The following is a 24,489-nucleotide window of genomic DNA, read 5'->3' on the forward strand; positions in this document are numbered from 1 at the left end:
CCCTTTATCGCTGCCACGAGGGCGTTTCTTACATGCACCCACAACCAAACAGATGCCACAACTATCTGATTCTCTGGATGATCTTCATTTAAATACTAAAACACCTCCTCCAGTTCATTATTGCTTCCATGAATGAACATTTTAAGAATGATACACAAAATAAACTAAAGACAGTGCCATTAAAAACACGGTTGACTGCTAATTTCTTTGGGGAGAAAAAGAAAATTGATGTCATGTGATATTTCAAGACTTTTCTCTGAGGCCCTTCTGAAACATTATAAAAGCAAACATGTCAGCAACAGAGAGGACAAACAAGTGAAATGTCTGTTGAGGTTGTGCTTCGCGACGTTTCACCCTTTGACACAAATACTGATAGAAGCTTGAGAGTTAGGCCAGCTGTGAGGACAGCTGTCAACACAAGGGTATTTACTGTTAACATGCAGGGAGACGCTGCACGTGATCTGCAAACACATGTGTGACGCAGACCAACAGAAGATGTAGCACATCAAAGAAATAACTCTCCTCAGAGTGTGGCGCTGCTGGCTAATAAAAGCACGATTCAGGCTCTCCATGCCCGCCGTCTCTCCTGTAGTTCCACAGCCTGTTTCCAGCGAGGGCATCGTGTCATCGCCGACGCTCCGAGTGATCCTGAGAATGCGTGAATCGCTGAGGCAGACAAACCGTATTGGGTGCAGAGCATTCATTCAGCATCGCTTTCTTTCACCTCCAGCACATCCAAGTCTCCTTGTGTTATATTCAGTCCAGAGCGCAGGAGACGCATGCCAGCGTAAAACTCGTAGTTCCTGACAAAGAGTCAACGGCTTCCAGAATGCAGCGGGCTGACTGGCCGCTGATCGGGTGCAGCGGACTTTAACCACCAATGAGTCGCTGATCACAGTCCTCTTCCTCAGGTTAGCGGAGAGACCCTGAAGACCGGTGACACAAATGTTACACCGTTCAAAAGCAATCCTCACAATCAAAGTGTTTCTTCATGCTGGCTGATCTACTGCTTCATTAACGATGTAAGAATGTGACTTTTACTGGTAAAAATGGGTAGAATAGATTGACATGAATAATAAATCTTAGTTCAGGACTATTATGTGAACTCTACTTACCTCGTCTCTGATCTGTTCGTGGAAAAATGGAAGCAAGATCATCCATGTCGAGACATTTTTCTCCACGTGAGCAGCAGGGATTGTCCCAATTCGCCCCATCGTCACCACCACACCTTGACTTTCACCGTCATCCTCCAGGACTGCCATGTCACTCAAGATACCCCTCGAAGACGTCCAGCTCCGTGTCCGTGTCGTACGGGACAGACGCGGGGTCGGATAGCACCCCGAGGTCCACCAGTGCCTGGTCCATGTCCTCGGGCAGAAATACTATCCCTACATTCAGTACGATGTACTCCATCAGAAAGGCATAGTAGAGGATCAGGACGTTCACAAAGAACAGGCCCAGATAAAACATATATGGGAGTTCGTCCAACAGCGATTCAACCGAATCTAGATGGGCATAAACCGGATGTGTCATAGACAAAAAGAAAAAAGAAAAGAAAGAAGAGGAATAAATATCTGGATCCGTGTTTTTCGTGTGATCTGGTTGGCTGGTGCTAAAAATCTAGAAATCCTTTGGTGGAAAAGGAACCGGGGGCGTCCATCGCGTCCCGACGTGGAAGCAGTGATGGGGGGCAGCTTCGTTTTTAAAGTCTGGGTTCCTCCAACGACAGTTTAACCGCGCTTATCAAAAGGAAACGAGGAAAGACATGCGGACACGAGGTCGCACTGTTCATGGCTAATTATATCGCACGGATCGAGTTCGCCAGCTCAACGCGTTCCTGACGTCGGCTTGCGGGATTTCACGCCATGTATACTCAAACGGACGCTAAAAACCGCAACACCGAATGCGAGTAGAGGAAAACGCTAACATTTGTACAAGACTCACACTGGAATGCTCACGAACACGCGAGTTTGACGATGTCGTTACAGATAAATGTCCTAAAAAAAAGAATTGTCGTCCATGTCAAAACAGTCCTGAACACAAAGCGACGCGTGACGCCTCGGCAGCTGATTGGCTCACGCTTTGTACACTCCTGTTGTGATTCGTCTGCTGATTGTCAGTCGGGGACGTGTCGCAACCTTTAGTCGTCATTAATAACATGGGAAGTGCATTTTGTAGTTTTCTTCCAGCCCAACTTATATATGATCGGAAACAGTGCAGCTGGGAAAGAACAACAACTCCCAAACGAACCGTGATTTGAACCATTTACGTAATGCTCCCTTGCCCTGCCGCTGATATCGCTGCCTGTCACTTTCTGTTTTGCTAAGTGGCTATCCAGACGGGAAAGTGGCTGTAATGGTTACCCAAGGATACTAATGCGAGCAAAGACAACGAGCCCGGCAACATAAAGCCACCGTTTTAACATTACAACCATGTTTGGCCGGTCACGAAGCTGGGTTGGAGGGCAGGGGAGAACGAAAAATATCCACTCCTTGGACCATTTGAAGTAAGTAGCTAGCATTATATATACACGCTAACATCAGCCGATGTCGACAACAAGCGGCAATGTAATTAACTGAGTTGTCATGAGCTAAAAAAAAACACAAATTAGGTAGCTGTAAATTTAGTTGGCGAATTAATAAGTCGAGTTTCTGCTTGGCAAGATAACACTGGATATGTGGTCTAGCTTGTGGCAGGCTTCAACAGTTGTATTCCTAAATGTGCTTTCTTTGGCTCTTTTTCTTTTCATTCATGTCTCTACATCAGGTATATGTACCATGTCCTAACCAAAAACACCACAGTGACCGATCACAACAGAAACCTTCTAGTTGAGACCATCCGTTCGATCACAGAGATCCTCATCTGGGGTGACCAGAATGACAGTTCTGTGTTTGAGTAAGTGCCAGTTAGTGTTTTTACATCATATATGTATGTATATTTGTAAGATCCATGTGAATCAAAGTGACGGATTTGAAGATAATTATATTTCAAGAAGAAGTAATTGCGATCCTCTTGTATGCGTTTGTGTGTACACTAATATAAATGCATGTATATACACCTGCATATGTTCAGTTTCTTCCTAGAGAAGAACATGTTTGCCTTCTTCCTGAACATCCTGCGTCAGAAATCAGGACGTTACGTGTGTGTCCAGCTCCTCCAGACTCTCAACATTCTGTTCGAAAACATCAGTCATGAGACATCCTTGTGTAAGTATTACAATCAGCGCTCTGACAAGTTGGCTGAGGATATAAAGATCTTAAAGCGGTGCGCATGCGATTCAAATCTGTCACCAAACAAGTTGGATGACAGATTTCAGACTTGGATTAAAAAATACTTTTACGTGGTATTATACTGGAAAATGTTGTGTTAGAAATGTTAGTTTTGTTGTTACTTGGCAACCACATGCCCGTCGAATGATATGTTAACTTATGCAGTGGCGTTCCGTCCTATGCAAAGTAAGTATGGTTTGTGTTTTGATCAATTGTGAAGGAATTAAAACATGCATGTGGTATTGTGTCAGCAGGACTTGTGTACGCACTGTGCTCAGTAATCAATAGTTCAACCTCACTGATCTGATGAGAGGAGAGCAAACACAAACCTTTGTCTTCGCTTCTCTCCTCAAGATTATCTCTTGTCAAACAACCATGTAAACTCGATCATCGTCCACAAGTTTGACTTCTCAGACGAGGAGATCATGGCCTACTATATCTCCTTCCTCAAGACCCTGTCCCTCAAACTCAACAATCACACTGTGCATTTCTTCTACAACGAGGTGAGGATGGGCTCAGTGATCTGGCCAAAAAAAAAATATCATGGTCTGTTTATTCATTGTAAAAGAAAATACACAATACAAATTGCGATCATTGTTCTCGAGTTTGAAAAGCCTTCTAGGAGAGAATCAGAAAAATGCAGAGCTACCGGTTTGTCAAAGGCAGATGAACCAAGTGCAGCATGCTGACGTGTTGGATCTGTCATGTCTCACGCTGATAATCTATTCATTGGGGGTGAACCTCTGCAACCTTTATGCTGTGCTGATTAAATATAAAAATAAAATTGCTCAGGTTTTAGCACGCAATTCTCACTTAAAAATGCAACAATGCCGAGAATGTCTGTCCCCACCAGCTTCTCTCTCTCTCTCTCTCTCGCTCTCTGTGTGCGTGCTTGTCTGTCGCCTGAGTGAGGCGGTGCAGTTCTTTGCCATGCTTACTGGGTCCCACTCTGTCTCCCACACACAGCACACTAATGACTTTGCCCTGTACACCGAAGCCATTAAGTTTTTCAACCACCCTGAAAGCATGGTCCGTATCGCAGTCCGCACCATCACGCTCAACGTCTATAAAGGTGAGAACCCACGACGCACATGTGCACATGCTAATCACGCACGCACACAAAAGCATGCGCATACACAGTTTTTAGAATTCTTTCAAAAAGTACTTTAAAATGAACTGCTACATGGATATTTTGTCATTACTCACAACAACCCAGGTTTCAGGACAGCAACACTTTATTTTCTGTGGTGGAATTCTGACTTTGTTCATCCGATCCTGTCGTGTGTGTGTTTATCCTGTGCGTTGGAACCTTTCCTGTTATTTATTTAAATCATTTTTTGCGCTTGCTTTTGTTTGCCAACTAATGTATAACATTACAATTAATTATAGATTTAATAACCAAGCCAAGAGTTATCAGGGTTGAAGTTCACTTCTTTTAACTTTGCTTGGGTGCGGTGCCTAATATTGTGTTATCACGAAGTCCAGTATGACTGCCCCATTACACCATTCTTAGAATAGTCAGGAGGCACTGCTGTAATATGATATATTCATTTCTTGTGATTTTTGTCCACTGAAAACTTGAGTTATGTCCAAATATTTTAATTTGCAATCACTTATCAAATGCTTGAAATACAGTAATACCTCAACATACGAGTGCCTTGACATACCAGTGTTCCGAGACACGTTTTTTCCATTATTATTAGCGTTGATTTGGGTGTTTTTAGACGGCCGTAATGGATTAAATTGTTTTCAGTTATTTTATATGGGAAAATGTATTTGACGTGAGAGATTTGAGTTACGAGCTCGGTCCGGGAACGAATTATACTCGTATGTCAATGTATTACTAAAGTTGTTGTCACTTATCAATTCATTAGCTCAAGCGCTGCTATCCATGACAAACTAGAAAAAGACTTTTACCAGCAACAGTGTAAGTTTTTTTAATCTGTTTTATGTACAGTTCTACGTGAACTCGTAGATGATGAGGATGACTTAAACTCCTTTTCCAGACGTGCCATTGTCTGCACTTTATTTAGTTGAGGTGCCTGTGGGGAACCTTCCCACCTCCACCCGTCCACAGCCACCCCTTAACTCACATTAACCCTGTCTGTGTTTCCCCCTCTCCCCTCTCCTCTTCAACAACCACTCCTCTTCCTCTCCTTGTCTCTCTCCTCTACCTCCTCCCTCTACACGCCCCATCTGCCTAACTCCAGTTTCATGTAAGTTGGTTCCATTCATTCAGTCTTTTTCTCAGGGCTGTGTATCCAGAAACATTTCTGACCTCGTTCAGCCATATTTGATGCAGTTGCTTTTCAAAAACTAGTTTTAAAGTGGGTCGTAAGCCATTCAGTATTTTTCTGGTTTGGCTAATTCTTATCATTATAGTCATTGAAGTTTAACGCCGCGACTATGTTGATTTAAAAAATGTAACAGTGTGGAGACTGTCAGTGTTTGTCGATACCAGCCCTGTTGTTCCTGAATGTATTTGTTATATTTGCATAAATCCAAATTGTTTAAATTCCTGTTCTCGTATACCATTTTGTATCACTCAGTCCCATACATGCTAAAACCTGCATGCAGTTGGCTGATCTAAATAATTTATTCTCCTTCTAAAGACTTGACATCTGCAGCACCACTCATGCTGGTTGTCATGGTGATGGGCTTAAATAGTTTTGGTCACTGTGGTGATTCAATCGATATCTCCCCTTGCTTTCATTCTCAGTTCATGCACTGATGGTTTAAGCTGAGACGACGCAAGTTTTCTTTTTATGTGTTTCGTTTGTTTGGTTTGGCCGGTCATTCACTCCCTGAATGAGAAGTCAGTTTGACCCATGCAGAATGGAAATTACCGGTATTATCGGCTAACATTTTTTTCCTTTGAATAACTACGTAAGCAAGTTGAAAGAGGCAGAGCTGTAAACTTCGCCAATTCAGATGCAAGAATGAATTTTTCATTGCTTTGGTATATCTGCTGCTCTTATTTGTAGTATTAATGCCTGTAGTGTTAGATACAACACCTCTCTTTTATAAGGCAGGCCTGAGCTTCATCTGTCTGATCTGATTAATCTATTACAGCTTTATTTTATAGTCTGTTCAAGCAGTAAATACATTTCAGGGCTAGCCAGTTGTCTCGGTTCATAGTACACAAGGCCTTCCTTTATTCCCATACACAAACAATAGATTGACTTGATCTGCTCCTGCTTAATTTGACCCAACATCTGAATTGGGCTCTTGTTTTCAGTGGTTTTGGGGCTTTGGTGTCGGGTTTTTAATTTTTTCTTGAATCATGTTTTACAATCTAATTGTGTTAATTTTTTGGGGGGGGGGTTATAAAGTGTATATTTAAATGAGTATGTGTGAATGTCTGTGAATACTCGAGACCTGCAGCCTCGTAAACAAACTCAACTCTCTCTAGTGGACAACCAGCACATGCTGCACTACATTCGAGATAAGACGGCGGCGCCGTATTTCAGCAACTTGGTCTGGTTTATCGGCAGCCATGTCATCGAACTGGACAAGTGTGTGCAGACGGATGAAGAGTAAGAACCATTGAATCCTTCTTGGTGTTACTCACCGTGACCTCTAGAGGGCAGACTTGTAAAGGATTTGTAACCTGAATGTGTTTTGTTTCTTGATTTTGATCCTTTCCTTCTCTCTTGGAACCTTTTTTGTGTTCCAGACATAAAAACAGAGGGAAGTTAAGTGACCTGGTGGCAGAGCATCTGGACCACCTCCACTACCTGAACGATATCCTCATCATCAGCTGTGAATTTCTCAATGATGTTTTGACTGACCACCTACTCAACCGTCTCTTCCTGCCGCTCTATGTCTACTCCTTGGTTGGCACCGAAAAGGTTCAGAGCTGTGCTCTTCTGTCTTGGTCGAACTTAGATCCCATTAAATGTTGAGAGCGATCCAGATACACGTCTCCGGCTTTTCCCATTAACTTATAATGGGGGCGTTTTCAAAAAATATCTTTAAAAAATATGCATTCAATTCTGTCACCAATAATCCAAGTCAAAAAGGGCTCTGATCATTCACTATCATGCAAAATGTCTTCTGGGTGTGACCCAGAATGAGGTCAGGATTATTCTTTTTACATTTTAACATTGAAAATCCCATTTATTCAAAAATCTGTTTAAAAATGCACAACTCCGATTCACTTTTACTTTTCATGGTTGGTGTATAAAGATACCAAGAACAATTTAGAACCTTTTGATGAAGATCCAGATCACCATGTGGACGGTGTAAATCCAAATAGGAGGGGAATGAGCTGCTTGGCGGAGGTCTACGCTCCAAGTGCTTTACCAGTTTTAGCTCTTTGCTTTGTGTGTCTCCAGTTTTATTTCTTTCATCTTCTAAATGACTGTTTAGTGTGTAACTTTGACTGAGCTCTAGTTTTCTTTTTCCTTTAGTCTGAAGAGCGAAAGATCAACCCTCAGGTGTCTCTCTACTTGCTCTCTCAAGTAAGTAACACACTTGTCAAATTGATAGCATTATACCAAAATATATCTATACCTACCAGATGTGTGGTTTCTTATGGAGAGCTAACAATAGCGGCAAAAATTATTTTGAGGCCGGGAAGCCGTCCTGCATTGTTCAAAATATGTTTTGTATTTGTGAGGAGGTCGACCCGATGTTTTTTTTTAATGTGCTATTGTAACTCATTCCTTTCTTTGTGTTTTCTAGGTGTTTCTGATCATCCACTATCAACCGCTGGTCAACACACTGGCCAATGTGGTCCTCAACGGAGACCTGTCTGTCTTCACCCCACAGACGGATGTGCGCAGCTCACAAAAACACACGGTAACACACAAACAAGACGTACACACGGTGCTTTGTATAATGTAATATATTCATCGCACACATTCGCCCTCTCTCTGTCTTTCTCGGTGTGTCTCTCTGTCTCTCAAACACAATGAGTTCCAGAAGTGTGCGTAGGTAGTTATGACATTTTGGAGTCATGCTTTTCTCCCTAATTTACCCACATCAAGTAAAGATGAATATAATTATCTACAACTGTTTATCAAACTCTCTCTCCTTATTTCCCATTGAAGCCCCCGACTAGACCCTCCTATTTCTTCCACCTCTCTCCCTCATCTTCTCTTTTTAGTCACATCTGTATCTTTCAGTCCTTTTTCTCATTGTCTGCCTTTCTTTCCATCTCCCCCTCCCTCCCCCTCCCTCCCCCTTACTTTCACTGCCTGATTCCCCTCACCTCTCCTCTCATTTTGAATTCTCTCCTCCTCTTAGTCTCTTCTTTCCTCTGCTCCTCTCACTTCACCACCACAAATACACGCACACACCTTTTGACCATCTTTTTGTGAAGTTAGCGGGTGTTGAGGTGGTGAGCGTTTCTGAGAACCCTTGTGGTTGTTCTCTGTTTTGTGTGCGAGACCTGTGGCTGTTGTAAGAAGCAACCTACATTTTCAGTGAATGTGAGCGGAGGTGTGACATCTAAATAATGTCGGTTTACCACAACAGGAGGCAGCCAGCGATTCATTTAGCAATTGTCTCTGTTTCCACATTTTATGGCTTTAAAAGTAACATCCTGCAATCAGGGGTGTGTTGGGATATTGTGTGTGTGTGTGTGTGTGTGTGTGTGTGTGTGTGTACCTGTACCTGTACAACAGAAGCTCCTGAATTGTCATGAAGCTTTTAAGCAGGTGATTGTGCATAATTTATGTGACAGCCGCTTTTCACAGGCTTTAAAAGGTGGTTTGTTTGTTTTTTTGTTTTTTTTGGTGGTGGTGGTGGTGGTGGTGGGGGGGGGGGGTCTTCAAATGGACTCAGTTTTACCTTTGCCAAGAAGATTCAGAGGAGCTTTTCTAATTACTTAAGGAAATTCCTGATGATGGATGAAAATAATTTCTTTTTAAAGGCATTTCTTTCATGCCAAACTGCTGCTGCATAATTATTTGATTCGTTGTAGATGAAACATGGACGTGGGTTCTGTTTTTGGACAGGTGATCACACGTACTTCCTGTTTGTGCACGATGTAGCTTTAATTAGGTCACATGAGGGTACAGTGACACAGCTGGCTCCCCTAACCCAAATGTCTTTCCTGGAAGAAGTGCCTTTTTTCCTCTCACTGTCTCTTCTTTTTTTTAAAAGCAGGCTTACACGAAAGTGCACCAATTAGCCATATTTTGCAGCTGTTTTAGCTCTGTGTACATTTGTCTTTGACCTGAAAAGTCTATATGTGTGTGTGTAGGTGTGTGTTTGTGTATAAGTGTAGGTGTGTCTTAAATGCTGCCTGACCTCCATTTGTTTCTCAGCATATTGAGAATGGTTTACCAGAACAGGTGTGCCTCTCTCTCTCTCTTACACACACACACACACACACACACACACACACACAAGCACAAATGTACACACTTGAATAGGTGTCATTGTGATGCAAATGAGATTTTTTTTTCAGGGTTCTGTGAACACAAAACTCACTTTTTCAGTTCAGATTTGAGTCATGGTTTGTGATTGTCGTGGCATCGGGGTGTAGATGGCTGTTGTCACCGGCCAGCGCTCGCAGTGCGGTAAGGCCAAACCACCAATTTAGGGAGATGAGAACTGGTCTGAGCAGATGATCGAGGTCTGTCTGTCCTCCAGACTGACGTACTGCGCACATTCTCTACCGGTGCATCGGCTTTACTTTGTAAACCACAAGTTGTCTAACAAACAGTGGTTTGTTTGTTTCAGTTTTGTTGTTAGTGATGCAGATTGCTCGTGGTAACGGTGTGCGCTTGGCTGCTGCGTCAGACGGTCGATGTCTTCACATCAGAACTAGAGTCAGGTCGCTGGAATTATGAGTATGAATGAAGTCAAGAGGACTAGAGCACTTTGGCTTGTAATAGCAACATGGTGTTAGTTTGAACATAGCTAAAACATCTAAAACACATTAAATCCCCTCTCTCAGCCACTTTCGTGGTCAGTTTTCATTTTTTTGTTTATTTATTAGGCATGGCAATAATTATCAGTGATCAATCGGGTTTCCTGTAAATCACTGTCTTTATGCAGCATTGGTGATCAGCTGTTTCCTCTGTGTGTGTGTGTGTGTGTGTGCGTGTGTGTGTGTGTGTGTGTGTGCCAGCAGCTTGGTACACGCTTCAGGGCTGTATGCGACAAACTGCTTTCTTCATCGCTCAGTGTGACTGCGTGTGCGTGTGCTCGTGCGTGTGCGTGTGCTCGTGCGTGCTCACGTGCGTGCTCACGTGCCTTCACACTTGTGTGCTAACTGATCATTTTCTTTTCTTCTCAAATGAATATTTCTCAAGAAGGAAGTGGCTCGTGCGTTTTAACACGCCTCTATCAACAAGATGGCACAAATGATTTACTGTAACCGGAGTTTGAGAAGACGAAGGCAAATCGGGTGCAACAGATGTGCTGAACGATCATGTGTGTCTGCTTTACATGCAGACCAACCAGTAAACGGTTACAGTACCATTGCTTTCTGGAAGCAGGGCTATTAACTGTTTAGCATCAATACTCGACTAAATACACCCCTTCAGTTTGAATTACCGGTAATACACAAACATATATCTTCTTTTTCCTCAGCATGAGCTGAGGTTGGCTTGTGCTTTTCAGCCCAGTGCTCGTGTGAACGTTACACAGCCGCCATTTTGTTTGAGGTTTGAATGCACACAATACTTTCACAGCAATATCTTCACCAAAGAGGATTGCAACAAAATATAAAGCTGATAATTATTCAGTGATCCTCGCACCCACGTGGCTGACTTCTTTTTTCCTATGTTCAATGCTCCGTTTTTCTGCCCCCTCCCCCAGACCGGTGCAGCAGGTGTGCGTCGGTTCACCAAACCCCCGGAGTCTCTGGAGCGATCCCTTGAGCTGTCGCGTCACCGGGGCCGCAAGAGAACTCAAAAGAGGCCAAACTACAAGAACCTGGGCGAGGACGAGGATGAAGAAAGGACTGGGGGAGGAGGAGGAGGCAGTGGTGGGGGAGCAGAAGATGGCTGGGAGGATGACGGCAGCGGAGAGAGGGAGGGAGGCCGAGAGAGGGAGAAGGGAAAAGGTACAGAGGGTTCTAAGGGAAGCAGAGCAAGTGGGGTGACGGCGGAAGGTGAGTGTGTGTCTCATTGGACGCACTATACAGGACCGTGTTTTGTGTCTTTATTCCCATCAGTCTGACGCAGTCTCCCATGATGCACCCTGGTTACCCAACAGCCACCATAGCAGCAGTCCTCGTCTCCAAACAGAAAAGAAAGAGATGACAGAACAGCTTAATAGTTGGCAGCATCTGAACCTTGACCTTTATATGGCGGTCTTTTTTTACACTTAATGTTTGAGCGCTGAATCCAGTGTGCAAATGACTGCTGTCATCTCCAGGGATTTACCGTCTATCAGCCTCTACTCAGGAATGTAGAAGTAAAGCATGAAGAAAGTAAATGTCTTCTTTGTTTCGAGATGAGGCTTCCCTATTTTTGCTGCTTCCCCTGTTTGGCACGGCTGATCATGAACTTCCATGGCAGCTGACTCTCCATTTCCACGGTGACGCCTCATTCATACCGCGCTCCTCACCTCTCCGCCTGTTTCTCACTCCTGCTCTGTGTACATGTGCGTTTTACGGTTGTGGTCATTATCACTATCTGAAATGATTCCTCCTCTACCTTAACTGAGACTCGGGAGGGGGACCAGTGCCGTACTTTACAGTGTACGGGACCTTTCAAGGCCCAAATATCGGTCATTTTTTTCAGTACGGTTTTCTAGCTCACATGTTGCTGTGGGCTGCAGAGGAACGGATTCGAAATGACACACCATTTTTGGGTGGAAAAACCACCAACCATCTTCAATTGACAGAAATAGATCCGATGAATGAACAGATTTTAGGTTTAATGTTAGCTGAGATTAGCTTTTGCATTTGTTGCCTTTCTTCATTCGGCAAAGTATGAGAAGGAAGCCTTTCAGAATGTACGTTACTGTCACTGGGGACATTTTCCTCTATTGGGTGTGTTTTTGCCATGTGATGGGAATACAAGAACAGCTCCACATTCATGGGTATTTATGCAAGTATGAAGTACGTGCATTTGTGCACACAGAGATAGAAATGGTGGTGATGGAGAAGTGCAAGGTGCCGGAGCTGACGGAGCAGAACATCACTGATGAGGAGAAGACTGCTGCAGCCCGAATGCAAACACAGCGGAGCAGGTACGCACACGTTAACACACAAACGGATTGGTGTGGAAGGAAAGACGGGAATGCTCTAGACTGATGATGTCTTCTCTCGCTTTCAGACCGTTTTTAGACATGGTGTACAGCGCCCTGGACTGCACCAGTGACGACTACCACGCCCTGTTTGTACTCTGCTTGCTTTATGCTGTCTCACACAGCAAAGGTTGGCCTTTCATGTCAAAATACACACATAGAATTAGGTCTATGGCTGCTTATTCTACTGCAGGGCAATGAAGAGAGCGTTGAGTATAATATGATTGGCTGGAAGGCAGTGTCAGGGAGGGTGGAGACCCTCCCCCTATTGTGGGGCCCGACACTACGCTGCCCGTCATTCTTTTGTTCACCTCTCTTTTCTGGATTTATTTTAAAACCTCAATTCATTTTTGAGTGACTCAGTATGAATCATACTGAGTCACATGGAGGCTCTCCACCCTCCCTGACACTGACATGCTTAGTCCTAGCCAATCCTCACTGGCAGAATGCAGTAGGAGCTACTGATGAGGTCAGGCCAAGGGTGTTACCAATGTGAGACATGAAACAAGTGCTAATAAAGACAACCTCCATGTATTGCAATGATGAATGCAGTTATAAACCTGTAGCATCACAGTATTGAAGCATTTGCCACTTATTCTACAAACAGCCTTTTCCTCACCTGATTTGACTGCCTGTCTTTTCTGCAGGCATAAACCGAGAGCTTCTGGAACGTTTACAGTTGCCAGTTCCTGAGCAGGAGAGAAATTGTTACAGTCTGGTGCTGGTAGAGAGACTGATCAGAGTTATAAGCCAGGCAGCGCAGCCAGGTAACGCGTAAAGACTCTCTCTCTCACACACACACACACACACAATGTAAACCTTTATAAACACACATACAGATGGTCCTCACTTAACGACGGCGTTACGTTCCAAAGACCCCATCGCTAAACGGTCTCAGCGTTGAACAAAACCCCCATTGACCGACTTTTTGTGTGGTCAAAACAGGATAAAGCGGACATGAAAATGAAGGAATAAAAATACTTGATTTGCATACGTATAGGACATTTATACTGTACATATGTATGTGCTCACAATTCTACAGCCAGTACATTCTGCTTGTCGTAACAGTGAGTCCTTGTTGCTAAACACACACTTTTAAATTGAGGACCACCTGTATATAACCATCTATTATATATATTGTGAAGTCAAAATGGAACTAAAAATAATAACGATCAACATTTATTTTCTTTGTGTGTGTGTGTGTTTGTGTGTAGATGGTAAAGTGCGTCTCGCTACCTTGGAGCTGAGCTGCCTCTTATTAAAGCGGTCTGTGCTGTCTGGGAACAATTGTATAATCAAAGATGTTCATCTGGCCTGCTTAGAGGTAAAACACACGAGAGTACACATTATCTACATGCTACATACATAAATAAAGTTTTTGCATACACACACAGGTTCAGGTATCAGGCCTGTCATGAAATAACTGTCTATGCCTGACGTCACTTTTCTGAATCTTTAGGTGACGGTTTGTTTGTTGTGTCTTAACATAACATTTTTCAGTGTAATTTACATGTGATGGTTTAAAAACAATGACAATAAGTATTATCATTTTCTCCTCCTCCAATATTTAAACTTTACATCTCACCTCTAAATTGTCTTCTCTTCCTCCTCCTTTGCTATCGCTGACCCGTCCTTTATCTCCTGCTATTCAGTGTTTCTGGGAAATCTTCCATTTCCTTATTCGACACATGCAAGTCAAACTTCTCGCTGCGGGTTTTTTCCTCTCTTTAAATGGGAGTTACAGGAAATACTCATGTCACTACTGCTTGTGTGATAAAGTTTTAGTTTTGTTTTTTGTTTTTTTTCCTCCAAAGTTAATCTTATCTGTCGGAGCTTGAAACTGAATTGAAACCTGACCATGGTCTTTTTAGCTCGCAGGTCTGGTCAGGGTTCACTGAGTATCGAGCCCAGTCAGTGTAGCTTTACTGGGGGTTCCATCTTCAGAAATGGTTTAACAGAGAGCCCCTTTCAGTCAGGTCGTCAATCCTTTTTTCTTCTTCTAAATGTGTGCTAGTTAGACAAAAAGTAATCATTCTTAATCTCTGAGATTGTCCTAACTCGCCTCCTTCTCACTGATGTCTGATAAAAAAACTGGCCGGCATTTCTAAGTAGTTTGTTCAGCGTGACTCACTAAATGCTTCACATTGTGTTTTGATTTCTACCTTCAACTGGAACTGGTCTTGCGGAACTTCGTACAGGAGAGAAAGTGTTACGTCATTTAATGTTTAAAGTACATCATATTGGTTTCCTATGAAGTGTCATACTAATTAACTCTTGAATAGTCATGTTAACAATGTTGTCATTTAGAAGCCACCATCGGCGTCCTTGAGTGCCGAGAAAAGCGCCTTTAAATAAAATGTATTATTATTATATTGCGTAATAAATCTCTTGAATAAAAGAACTATAAAATCACAGCATATTTTATTCAATTTCAACATGAATCTAAATTAAATGGAAATTAGTTTGTTCATTTTGCCAGTCTGGCTTCTGTCCCATGTAAATTTTAAAATATGTTGAATTTCTAATCTAAATAATATTTTCTTTCCATTTATTTCTACGATCCGTTTGTAGTTTGGAAATATATTCTTATTGTGAGTATATTTCTAGACATTTGTGTTCAGACTGTGTATTTATTGATTCATACTGTTTATATTTATACATACATGCTTATGTTTACAGGGTGCTAGAGAAGAAAGTCTACACTTGCTGCGGAGATTCTACAAAGTGAGTGTACCCGACACGCACTCCTTAGGGATCTATCATTTGAGTGTATTCACTGATAATAACAGCAACCATTTCCCTGAATATGTTCCATGTGAAACTGAAACTGCTTCCTCATATTTATTGGACTACATCATAAACAAACTGCTTTTGTGACAGCTGCTTTTTTATGACTGTCTGTGGACATCGGTTTCTGATTCGGTTTGTGTCTCTTGGCTGGACTCCAACCATGTGGAGTGGACCATCAAGACAGAAGACTTTAATTTCAGCAAAATTCCACTGTGAACAACAAACAATAAATTAAATTAAATTAAAGAATTTAGGATAAAGACTAACCTGTAAACATTTTCTTCAGGATCTCAGCGGCACAATCTTACTGAGTACAGCTTGACTAAATGTTCCAGGCTGTGTGTAGCATGAGACAATTATTTGTTTTTTAAAGTGGTCTCGCTATCCTTGCTTGTGAACGAGTGAGTCTTGAGGAATTGTAATTTTATTCTGTTACCTCAGGGAGAGGAGATCTTTCTGGACATGTTTGAGGATGAATACAGAAGCATGACGGTTTGTTTATTTTCTCCTTGAAAGATTAAATCTGACCGACTCAAATTTACAAATGTATTCTTGAAGCTGCTCATGTTTGCCCTGATACTGGATGTGTTTTAGTCTGCATGTGTGTATGTTACAGAATAAGCCTCTGAATGTGGAGTATCTCATGATGGATGCCTCAGTGCTGCTACCACCCACTGGTACCCCTCTGACTGGCATTGACTTTGTCAAGAGACTGCCCTGTGGAGACGTGGAAAAGACCCGGAGAGTGCGTCTAGAGCAGACTGGAGCTGGTTCACTTTACATTTAAACAGTTAAATCTGAAGTCAATAACTATGAGGTTCTCGGGTTCCTGAAAAGTTGAAATATGAGTCTCCCCTTGAACCTTTGGATCACATTAAATCAAACAATCCGTAATTTTTGCTGAAATATTTAAAACACCTCAGTATTTGCACAATAAATAAAGAACTGGCTACCTGTATGTGGAGGGTTAGCGCAGATGAAAGATAAAATGTCATAGCCTCAGTCAGATAGTGGGAAACAAACACTCTATGATTATGTGATTATCTCCTGTCTGCAGTTTTTCATTCTTGGACTTTTGCCATTTTTATTTTTGCAACTGTCAGTCTCTAACCGTTTTTTGTGGGGCCTGTCCGGTCTGTCTACAGGCAATCCGAGTGTTCTTCATGTTGAGGTCCTTATCGCTTCAGCTCCAGGGAGAACCTGAGATGCAGCTGCCTCTGACCAGGCCAGAAGATCTCATCAAAACTGATGACGTCTTAGACCTCAGTAAGACACGAAGTAGTTGACTGTGCATGGAAGAAAACTAGACCACAGGTTGTGTGTGATGCAGCTAAGCTGTTTGTGTCGTTCTCTAACATCAGTAATTATCTCCCTGTATCTCACACCGACTGTAAACAACACCGCAGACGTGTAAGGGCATGCTTAATAATAGGTAGACACATTCAAAAACGCATGGGTGTTGACAAATATACACACAAATATACACACACAGCTGCCCACACACAGAACTCTCCTGTATGTCAGTCGTACTGTACGCACAAGTTGTAATGGAAACCTGAGCGTGGTTACTTTTGCCAAGTTACCACAAGAACATTTTCACAGTGAAGTTTACAGCAGAAATGATTCTATCAAGCATGCCGAATGTGCGAAAAGCACACATTTTTACAAATCTGATGCTGAACATATTTAGCAGTACAGATGTAAGTATTCTAGCTTCCGTCATCAGTTTCTAAAAAGGTCAGTATCTCAAAAATGAATGTTTTGGCTGCTCATCAGGTCCTTGTGTTGATACTGTAATAGCTTTCTGTATGCAATGTATGCCCTGCGCCATGTAAGTACACTAAAGTGCACTAAACGTTTTGGAGAAACACATTTTTAGAAGACTGTCAGTTTTTGAGTAACTTTTTCCAAGATGTTTTCCCTTCTCAGTGAAACTCTTCCCATGGTGTCAGAATCTCAGTAATTGATTGTTTTAAAACATAATTCCTTGGTTTAGATGTATTAATTAATTTATTAATTATTTTACAAAGTCGTCACTTTCATCCTGGGTAAGAACTCGCCTAGCAGATTATTGTGGGGAACTCGAGGGTCTTTCCTCATAGGGTTGGGAATTTTAACCTGCAGCCTTCCACCCACAGACTTTTCTGATCCGTTTCCACCTCGAATTTTACCACATCCTCGGGTATCTGTTGAATCACAGAACATTTGCCGGTGTCTAAATCCGTATCTGTCGGTGTAGGAGTACTAAAGTAAGGTCGTGTTGCATCCCATCAACAAGAACTTGGCCCAAAGTGTGAAGGCGGAACTCATGTCAATCAAAGGGGGGGCACAGTGATTCTGTTCAGCATGTGGATCATTAGTTTCACAAGATAAGCATTAAACTAATTACAAACTTAAATATATATATATTCTCAGTAGCATTAACTTGTCCATTACATACATGTCTTTATCTCTTAAGTCTTTTGAAAGAGGTATATTGACACAATCCAACCTCAGAATTTCAGTAGGACTTGGAGTTTTTTTTCCCCAAACCTCCTCAAGTCTGAGGTTTAAGTTGATCAGACTTCCCTTAATTTCCATGTTTAACGACTCTGTTTCTGTCCCCAACAGGCCATCACGGCAAATCTAGGTCCAACTCGGCAGCTGGTATTTCTTTTTTCGATGATCACTGTTTTAGTGGGCGAAATCAAGTTCCTGGCATCCCTCTTTGATCTATTAACACGAGAATGCGTTACACCACATGCCACCGTCTACATCGCCAGCTGACTGACCACGAGAGAGACACAAATATCATTCCACCAAAGATATTACCACATTAAAGGAACTAATGAGTGTACGCGAAGAGGCAGTCAGTTCCATTAGACTCAGCAGTTTAGAGTTGGAGAATTGAAAACAAGAAACTAGATAGAATGTTGATATAATGCAGGTGAAGACAGAGTAAGACTACAGAAAGAATTTAATTGGGGCGGTGTTGTGCGTCAGAGGGATGTAAAAGTTTTCAATTGGAACCAGTGCGAGTGGGTAGGTCATATTTAAAACAAAACATTTCCTGTTTACTTTGCTGTAGGTTTTGTGGTGAGCTGAAGTGTCGCTGCTCAGATGTTGGCGTATTGTTTGTTCATTGGCCTCCTAGATGTGTGCGAGAACATGGGGGTCTGTCCTTTTTAAAGGACAAGAAAGTAACAACCAGTCTTAAAGTCGAATGCAGACCCCCCGTTTTTCCCTGTGGGGGAATAAATAAAAGCCCCCCTTCACATAATTATTTTTCCATTCCTCCCCTGGCTCTTGATTCCTAGTCTTCTTTTCTTATGCAAATACATATTTTATGTGCTTTGAATTCAGAATGTCATTCCTAACCAGTAATCCCTTCGCCGAAGATTAAAGAGAGAAAAAGAGAAGAGACGAGCTGAATTACATGGCGTTGACGCCTCTGTCTGTCGTTTACAGATAACAGTGACCTCATAGCCTGCATGGTGATCAGTAAAGATGGCGGCCAAGCCCAGAGGTTCCTTGCTGTCGATGTATACCAGATGAGTCTGGTCGAGCCAGAAACCAAACGCCTTGGATGGGGCGTTGTCAAGTTTGCCGGCCTCCTGCAAGTAAGACGAAAGTAGTGTACTCCTGTAGTGGATGTGACTGTGCGCCATCTGTTGACATATAGTTTTTGTGATGAAAAGGACACGACTAAAATGTAGTATAAAAATAAACACCAAAATATTGCAACACTTTCTTCTAACTGGTATATTATATCTAAATATTCCGTGTCTCCCCGCTTCTTCCTCTCAACAGGACATGCAGGTGTCCGGTGTTGAGGACGACAGCAGAGCGTTGAACATTGTCATCCATAAGCCCAGCTCCAACCCCCACGCCAAGCCCCTCCCCATCCTGCAGGCCAGCTTCATCTTTGCGGACCACATCCGCTGCATCATTGCCAAGCAGAGGCTGGCCAAGGGTCGCATCCAGGCCCGACGCATGAAGATGCAGAGGATTGCAGGCATGTAAACAGAAAGCTTTGTAAAGCTTCACCCCTCCTTTTACAGTCAAAGTAACACACAATTATGTTTGCATCATTTGTCATGTTAAATGTGGATGAGTCATTTGCACTTCCTGTCCTGATGTTCTTATACTTAAGAATCATGCACTAAATAATTTCTGAAATGTTGCCAATGTACTTCAAAAACAAAAATCTGACTTACTTTCCTACATTAAATGAGTTCATAGTTTAGTCTAATCTATTCTGTTTCCTGGTCAATAAAGATTGAATGAAGTCCCTCCGTGTAATAGAAGACAACTAGCCACTTTCTTTTATCCCACATGAAGAGTTTGTCACTGTCCTAGTTCTGGGTTTCTATCCCTCTGACACTCCCCATCTCCTGTGAATACAGTTCTGTTGGACCTGCCTGTCCAGCCCAGCGCCACAGAGGTGTTGGGTTTCAGCCAGACAGTCAATGCTTCACCCAGCGGCTTGCCTTTCCGATTCTACGAACAGTCGAGACGGGCACCCAACGACCCCACGGCGAGCAGACCAGTGTTTGCCTCCGTGGATAAAGTACCAGGTAACCGGATTCTCTCATTCCTGCAGCCTGGACATTAATTCAAAGATCTGGGAACTGGGCTGTTTATTCCCTTTTCCCTGCTTTAAGTCCATGCATCGCAGACACTACGGGGTTGCGAATGATCACACATCAAGTCCGCAAATGTTGGCACCTGTTTGTCGTACTTGGAACTTTTATGAGAAATATGGCATACGCTATGTTAAAAAGATACGGTAATTGAATATAGAAAGTTTCTGAATCTTAGAGAAAACTTTGTTAGAAAGTTGTGACCTTCAACCCTGATCATATCTGTGGAAACGGGTGTGATATGATCCCTAGTGAAGATGTGAGTCAGCGTTCTCTACTATCAGGAGACTTCAATCAGAAGTTCTGTGTTGAAAAAGACTCCTCTGAGAATACTGCTGAAACCTTGCGAAACTTTACGGAAGCTTTCATTTGAGACCTGTTCAAGTTTGGTTGAAGACGTTTCACCTCTCATCCATGAGAGTTTACATACTTGTACTCTTGTTGGAGCAGGAAACAAAGAAGGGACCGAAACCACCAAGACAATCAGACTCCGCAGGAGTATTAATATTTCCTTTATGAACGCTAATGTTTCCCGGCAGTCATGAAACCTGACTAACGAAACCCCTGGAATCAGGTTAGTCAGGCTTCATGTGTACTTATATGCTGTGTTAGGGTAAAGAGCTGAAATACCTTTACACTGCGAAATGTAACAAACCAAGCATGCATGTGCACAAACCCAACAAACCGCACCTGTCTCAGAAGCAGGTGTGTGATCAGTGTGTTTAAGCCGTGAGCACACGGGCATGAACAATCTTTTCTTGCTAAAAAAGTTTTGAAAGAAAACTTGTGAATTGAGGACATCGGGCTACATGTAGGTCGTCTGAAGTAACTTCTCACGGTGGTGGTAACGCGCGTTTGTCTGTGTCTATACTCGTGTGTGTCATCTCCAGGTTTTGCAGTGGCTCACTGTGTGCCGCAGCACAGTCCCTCGCCCCTCTCCTCCCCCTCGCCTCCCTCCAGCGGGAGTGGAAGCACAGGAAGGTGTGACTCGGTTACATCGAGCACCATCTCTGCTCAGAGCCCAGCAGGTATCTGACATTCGGAACGTTTGCTAAGTGCAGGTACATCTTCCAAACACGTACCTGCTTTACTCACAGAAATAGGGGTGTAGTTCAAAACACCGTGTGGTGGCGTGAGTTCAACCTTCTAAACACTCTGGAAACACGATCAACTGTTTACAGATGTGCATCATAATTTAGCACGTTCCTGCTTCACAGTGTGAAGCGTGTGTCTTGTCTTCATTTTACGTCGTATCAATGTATTTGACGCCACAATGCGACTGTAATCCTGTTGTGGTTTGTTCTGAGTTTGTAGCTCTGACATTGATTATTGTAAAATAGTTCTGTTGTATCTTTCAAACTGCACCATTACACTCTCACGATGTAAGTATGCTTACATAGTAGTGTGCATCATCCACACTAACTCTGTTACTGCGCTTTCACACCTACCCAGTTTGGTCCAGTCTCAGGGTGCAGCTGTGAAACTAGACCCAGATCAAAATCTGGATCAAACCGTAGGGTATTGGTCCAGCAAAAAATCTCCGGCTCAAACTGAACTGTGATTCGGAGACAGTGTCGGTAATAAAGGAAGGAAGCGTAGAGACAATCAGTCGTGGTAGAGAAGAGGAGACGAGGAGGAGGTGAGATATTTAATAGTGATCAGGTCTGACGACGGGATGCAGGAAGGTCTCGGAGAGCTCCAGAGGGCTTTTGCTCAATTGCAGTTTGGAACCAAAACTAACTTCAGTTAAAACTATCAGGTGTGAAAGCGGCAGATTGAATAATACAGCTGCTGCTACAGCCCCCCCCCCCCCTTTATGCCGTGTGCCCACCCTGTACCTCTTTATCCTGCTAGAATCTATCTAGAATGTATCTCCTCCGACCTGCTACACGCCGTGTTCCATGATGCATCCTTCATTTTGAGCGGCTTTAACAAATGTCAAATGTTGCTTTGGAGACGTGTTCAGTTCGTTTCCCAGCTCTATTAGTTTTTCAGTCATTAATGATGACTCTTTGACTCTCCTTTATTTACAATGCTGCTGTTTCAGCACTTTTGAACATTATGCACCAAACCACATTGTGTGTGTTGGAATCAACTTGACAGTAAACCTGTTTCTGCACTGAGGTACTCGGTGAGCACACTGGTCTGCCTGTCTGTCTGCCTGTCTGTCTAAATGCATGTGTCGCCTCATTAGATGGCTGTACTGACAGCATTCATCGCTCCTGTGTTCGTATGCAAATCCCCGCTCTTTCATGGGTTCACACGCCTCACTCTCTCCTCTTCTCCTTCCTCCTCTAGACGACGGCACGTTTTTGGAGCACACCCCGCCCTCCTCCTCAGGCGGAGAAGGGGAAGAAGTAACGCTTGTCTCCTCTACAGCCGCTGCTCCGGCCCTGGCCCCGAGCCTCACCCCCGCATCCCAGCCCACCATCTCCCTCCTCACAGACGACAACGCAGACGCCCTCAGCGTCGAGTCGTTGACGCTGCTCCCTCCCGCCCATTCCTCGCATCTGCACCACTGCACCAGCCGCGTCCCCCCGTCGCACTCGCTCCAGAGGCCAGACGCCTCCATCACGGAGGAAGAGGAGGCTGCGGATGGTGAAGAGAAAAAGGGGGATGTCGAAGAAGGGCTGCAAGAGAGAGAGGGGTCGCCAACAGATGAGACTTCTGCAAGTGTAACAGAGGAAACCATGACAACGGCGCTAGTCGCGCCCACTGATGAGGCGCCAGAGGTTGGAGGCGTACCTGTGGAGGTTAATAGAGACAAAGAGCTGCAAGACAGAGACACTTCAGCCACAGAGAAGACGGAAGATGAAAGCCCGGACTCGCCTGAACTGGATTAATAACACACACACACTGCACTCGTGCACAAACATCACACAGGACAGTGACTTGAGAGGGATTGGGATTGTGTGATATGAATAGAGTTAAGGGGCTTTAGGAAGCATCTCAGCCTCCTTCTATCACGGAGGGAACAGAGGATGAAGCAGACACTGGTCCGACGAAAGGGAGGCTTTAAAGCACATCTTGCGTGTGCCTGCTCATGTTTTTAGCAAGCGCGCTAAAGGCACACAACCAGCAAAGTTTTCTACTCATTCGAATCGATTGTCAACTCAAAGACACACACGGGCTCTATTTTTGTTTCTTGACTGTTACCCACTGGTGTTTTCTGGTGGTGGTCTCTGCTGTGCTAACAGACACACACACACACGCACATCCCGGACTCGGACTCACCTGCTGTTTTTTGATGGCAGGTGTGTCTAGAACGGCCATCATGATTGCGAGTTCTAGATTTGTTTGTTTATTTTGCACTGGGGATCTGTTTATTTTTTTTAATTAGGTGGCGTTCATCCTGGATCAATCAGAACTGATAGTGTAAACGGTACTGAAGGTGGCGTGGACGGATCCATGGCTTCATCTTGAACGATCCAAAATGAGGTGTGTGAAGATGGCCTCGCGTGGAGCACACTGTCGGTTTCCGTCGTTGTTGGTGTTGCTGCCGTGGGCTGCAGGGTCACTTTATTACAGTTTAGCAAAGCGTTGGTTTCCAGATGTGCAACAGTAATCGGCGAACTTTAACCTCATTGGATTTACATTGATTGTTTCTGCATTCTGGGCTCTGGAGTGGTTTTATCTGTAATGGGTCACTGGGTTTGTAGTGAAAACTTTACTTTATGTGTACATGTACGCATCACTCTTCACGGGAAGCATAACAATAATTCTGCAACGCCAGCCTTCTCCTCAGGTCTGAACATCGCCATGACAACACTGGGTTGAATGTAGTATCTGCTGGTTGCCGCTCAGATGCTGACCTGAGCTCAGTTGATGTTTGCATCCTCTCCGGATGTCATGATGCGACTAGCGGTAGCTTAGCATGCCCGGTCACAGTCATCCCAGGAAACAAAGCATTCCTGGGAAAGCTGTCACTTTTCCTTGAGATGCTGTTCCAAGGTCTGTATCTGGGGTTGAACTCGCCCTCAGATGAATAAGCTACTGCAATAACCTTAAGAGAGGAGAGATGAATGTAACAACTTGTCTTTCCTACCAGAGTTTCCTGATTCATTTCAATGGGATCTGTGTTTTAATCCTAAATTCCTGACTTGATTTCTCACTAAAAGTTCATCTATTCTCTCGTCCTTCCTGATCCTCTTAATTATTTTCACTCCTGCCTTTGCATTCAGCTCAAGCCCTTCCTTCTTGTGCCATCGCCACACAGCTAAAGTCTTAATGCTCAGTCGTGTATATTTTTTAACTGTGATATGTGTAGAAAGGAGAAACTCAGCAATACGTTTTCTTTCTCATAGTATTGCCATCTTACTAATGTAAATATCTGAAGAGTGATGATCACTGACGTGTGCTGAAGAGGCCTGGCTCAGTTTGTAGAGCAGCTGGTGGCGCTTTAAAGGAACGCGTCGTCACGTATGGAGACGTGGCAGCATGTTGTCTCGAACCACTGGCAACCTCAATCCAAGCGTGTATAGTGGGTCTACTGTTTATATGCGCTGTAAATGCATTAGCTTTTAAACCTGTTATTGACCTCACACCGAGGAATAAATGAACTCTGCAATAAATTATTCTACCTAGCAACACAGAGA

At 43.4% G+C, this 24,489-nt stretch overlaps 2 protein-coding genes across 2 annotated transcripts; one reads left to right on the forward strand and one right to left on the reverse strand.

Annotated features, from left to right (window-relative positions):
* Window positions 1–1,263: 1,263 nt before the first annotated feature.
* On the reverse strand, window positions 1,264–1,533 carry LOC137915936 (dexamethasone-induced protein homolog). The gene has a single exon (XM_068759058.1). The coding sequence runs from the start codon at window positions 1,531–1,533 to the stop codon at window positions 1,264–1,266; it is 270 nt and encodes an 89-aa protein (XP_068615159.1).
* An 876-nt stretch (window positions 1,534–2,409) lies between these two features.
* On the forward strand, window positions 2,410–24,489 carry LOC137915930 (protein CLEC16A-like). The gene is made up of 24 exons (XM_068759051.1): window positions 2,410–2,506; window positions 2,767–2,895; window positions 3,073–3,206; window positions 3,624–3,772; window positions 4,236–4,341; window positions 5,480–5,485; window positions 6,682–6,805; window positions 6,946–7,120; window positions 7,682–7,732; window positions 7,956–8,072; window positions 11,046–11,340; window positions 12,317–12,425; window positions 12,512–12,612; window positions 13,130–13,249; window positions 13,697–13,806; window positions 15,162–15,206; window positions 15,714–15,764; window positions 15,889–16,017; window positions 16,418–16,538; window positions 18,720–18,871; window positions 19,062–19,266; window positions 19,658–19,828; window positions 20,785–20,922; window positions 22,193–24,489. Exons 1-24 carry the CDS (start codon window positions 2,433–2,435, stop codon window positions 22,735–22,737), a joined length of 3,357 nt encoding a protein of 1,118 aa, XP_068615152.1. The 5' UTR covers window positions 2,410–2,432; the 3' UTR covers window positions 22,738–24,489.

This window comes from Brachionichthys hirsutus, unplaced genomic scaffold, assembly GCF_040956055.1.
Source record: "Brachionichthys hirsutus isolate HB-005 unplaced genomic scaffold, CSIRO-AGI_Bhir_v1 contig_852, whole genome shotgun sequence".
Taxonomy (NCBI): Eukaryota; Metazoa; Chordata; class Actinopteri; order Lophiiformes; family Brachionichthyidae; genus Brachionichthys; species Brachionichthys hirsutus.

Bases quoted from the DNA above. Each gene is read 5' to 3' on its own strand.
- LOC137915936 (XM_068759058.1), bottom strand. From the start codon at position 1,533: ATGACACATCCGGTTTATGCCCATCTAGATTCGGTTGAATCGCTGTTG.
- LOC137915930 (XM_068759051.1), top strand. From the start codon at position 2,433: ATGTTTGGCCGGTCACGAAGCTGGGTTGGAGGGCAGGGGAGAACGAAA. The intron at 13,250-13,696 runs GTAACGCGTAAA...GTTTGTGTGTAG, and splicing joins AAGCCAGGCAGCGCAGCCAG to ATGGTAAAGTGCGTCTCGCT. The intron at 13,807-15,161 runs GTAAAACACACG...TTATGTTTACAG, and splicing joins TTCATCTGGCCTGCTTAGAG to GGTGCTAGAGAAGAAAGTCT.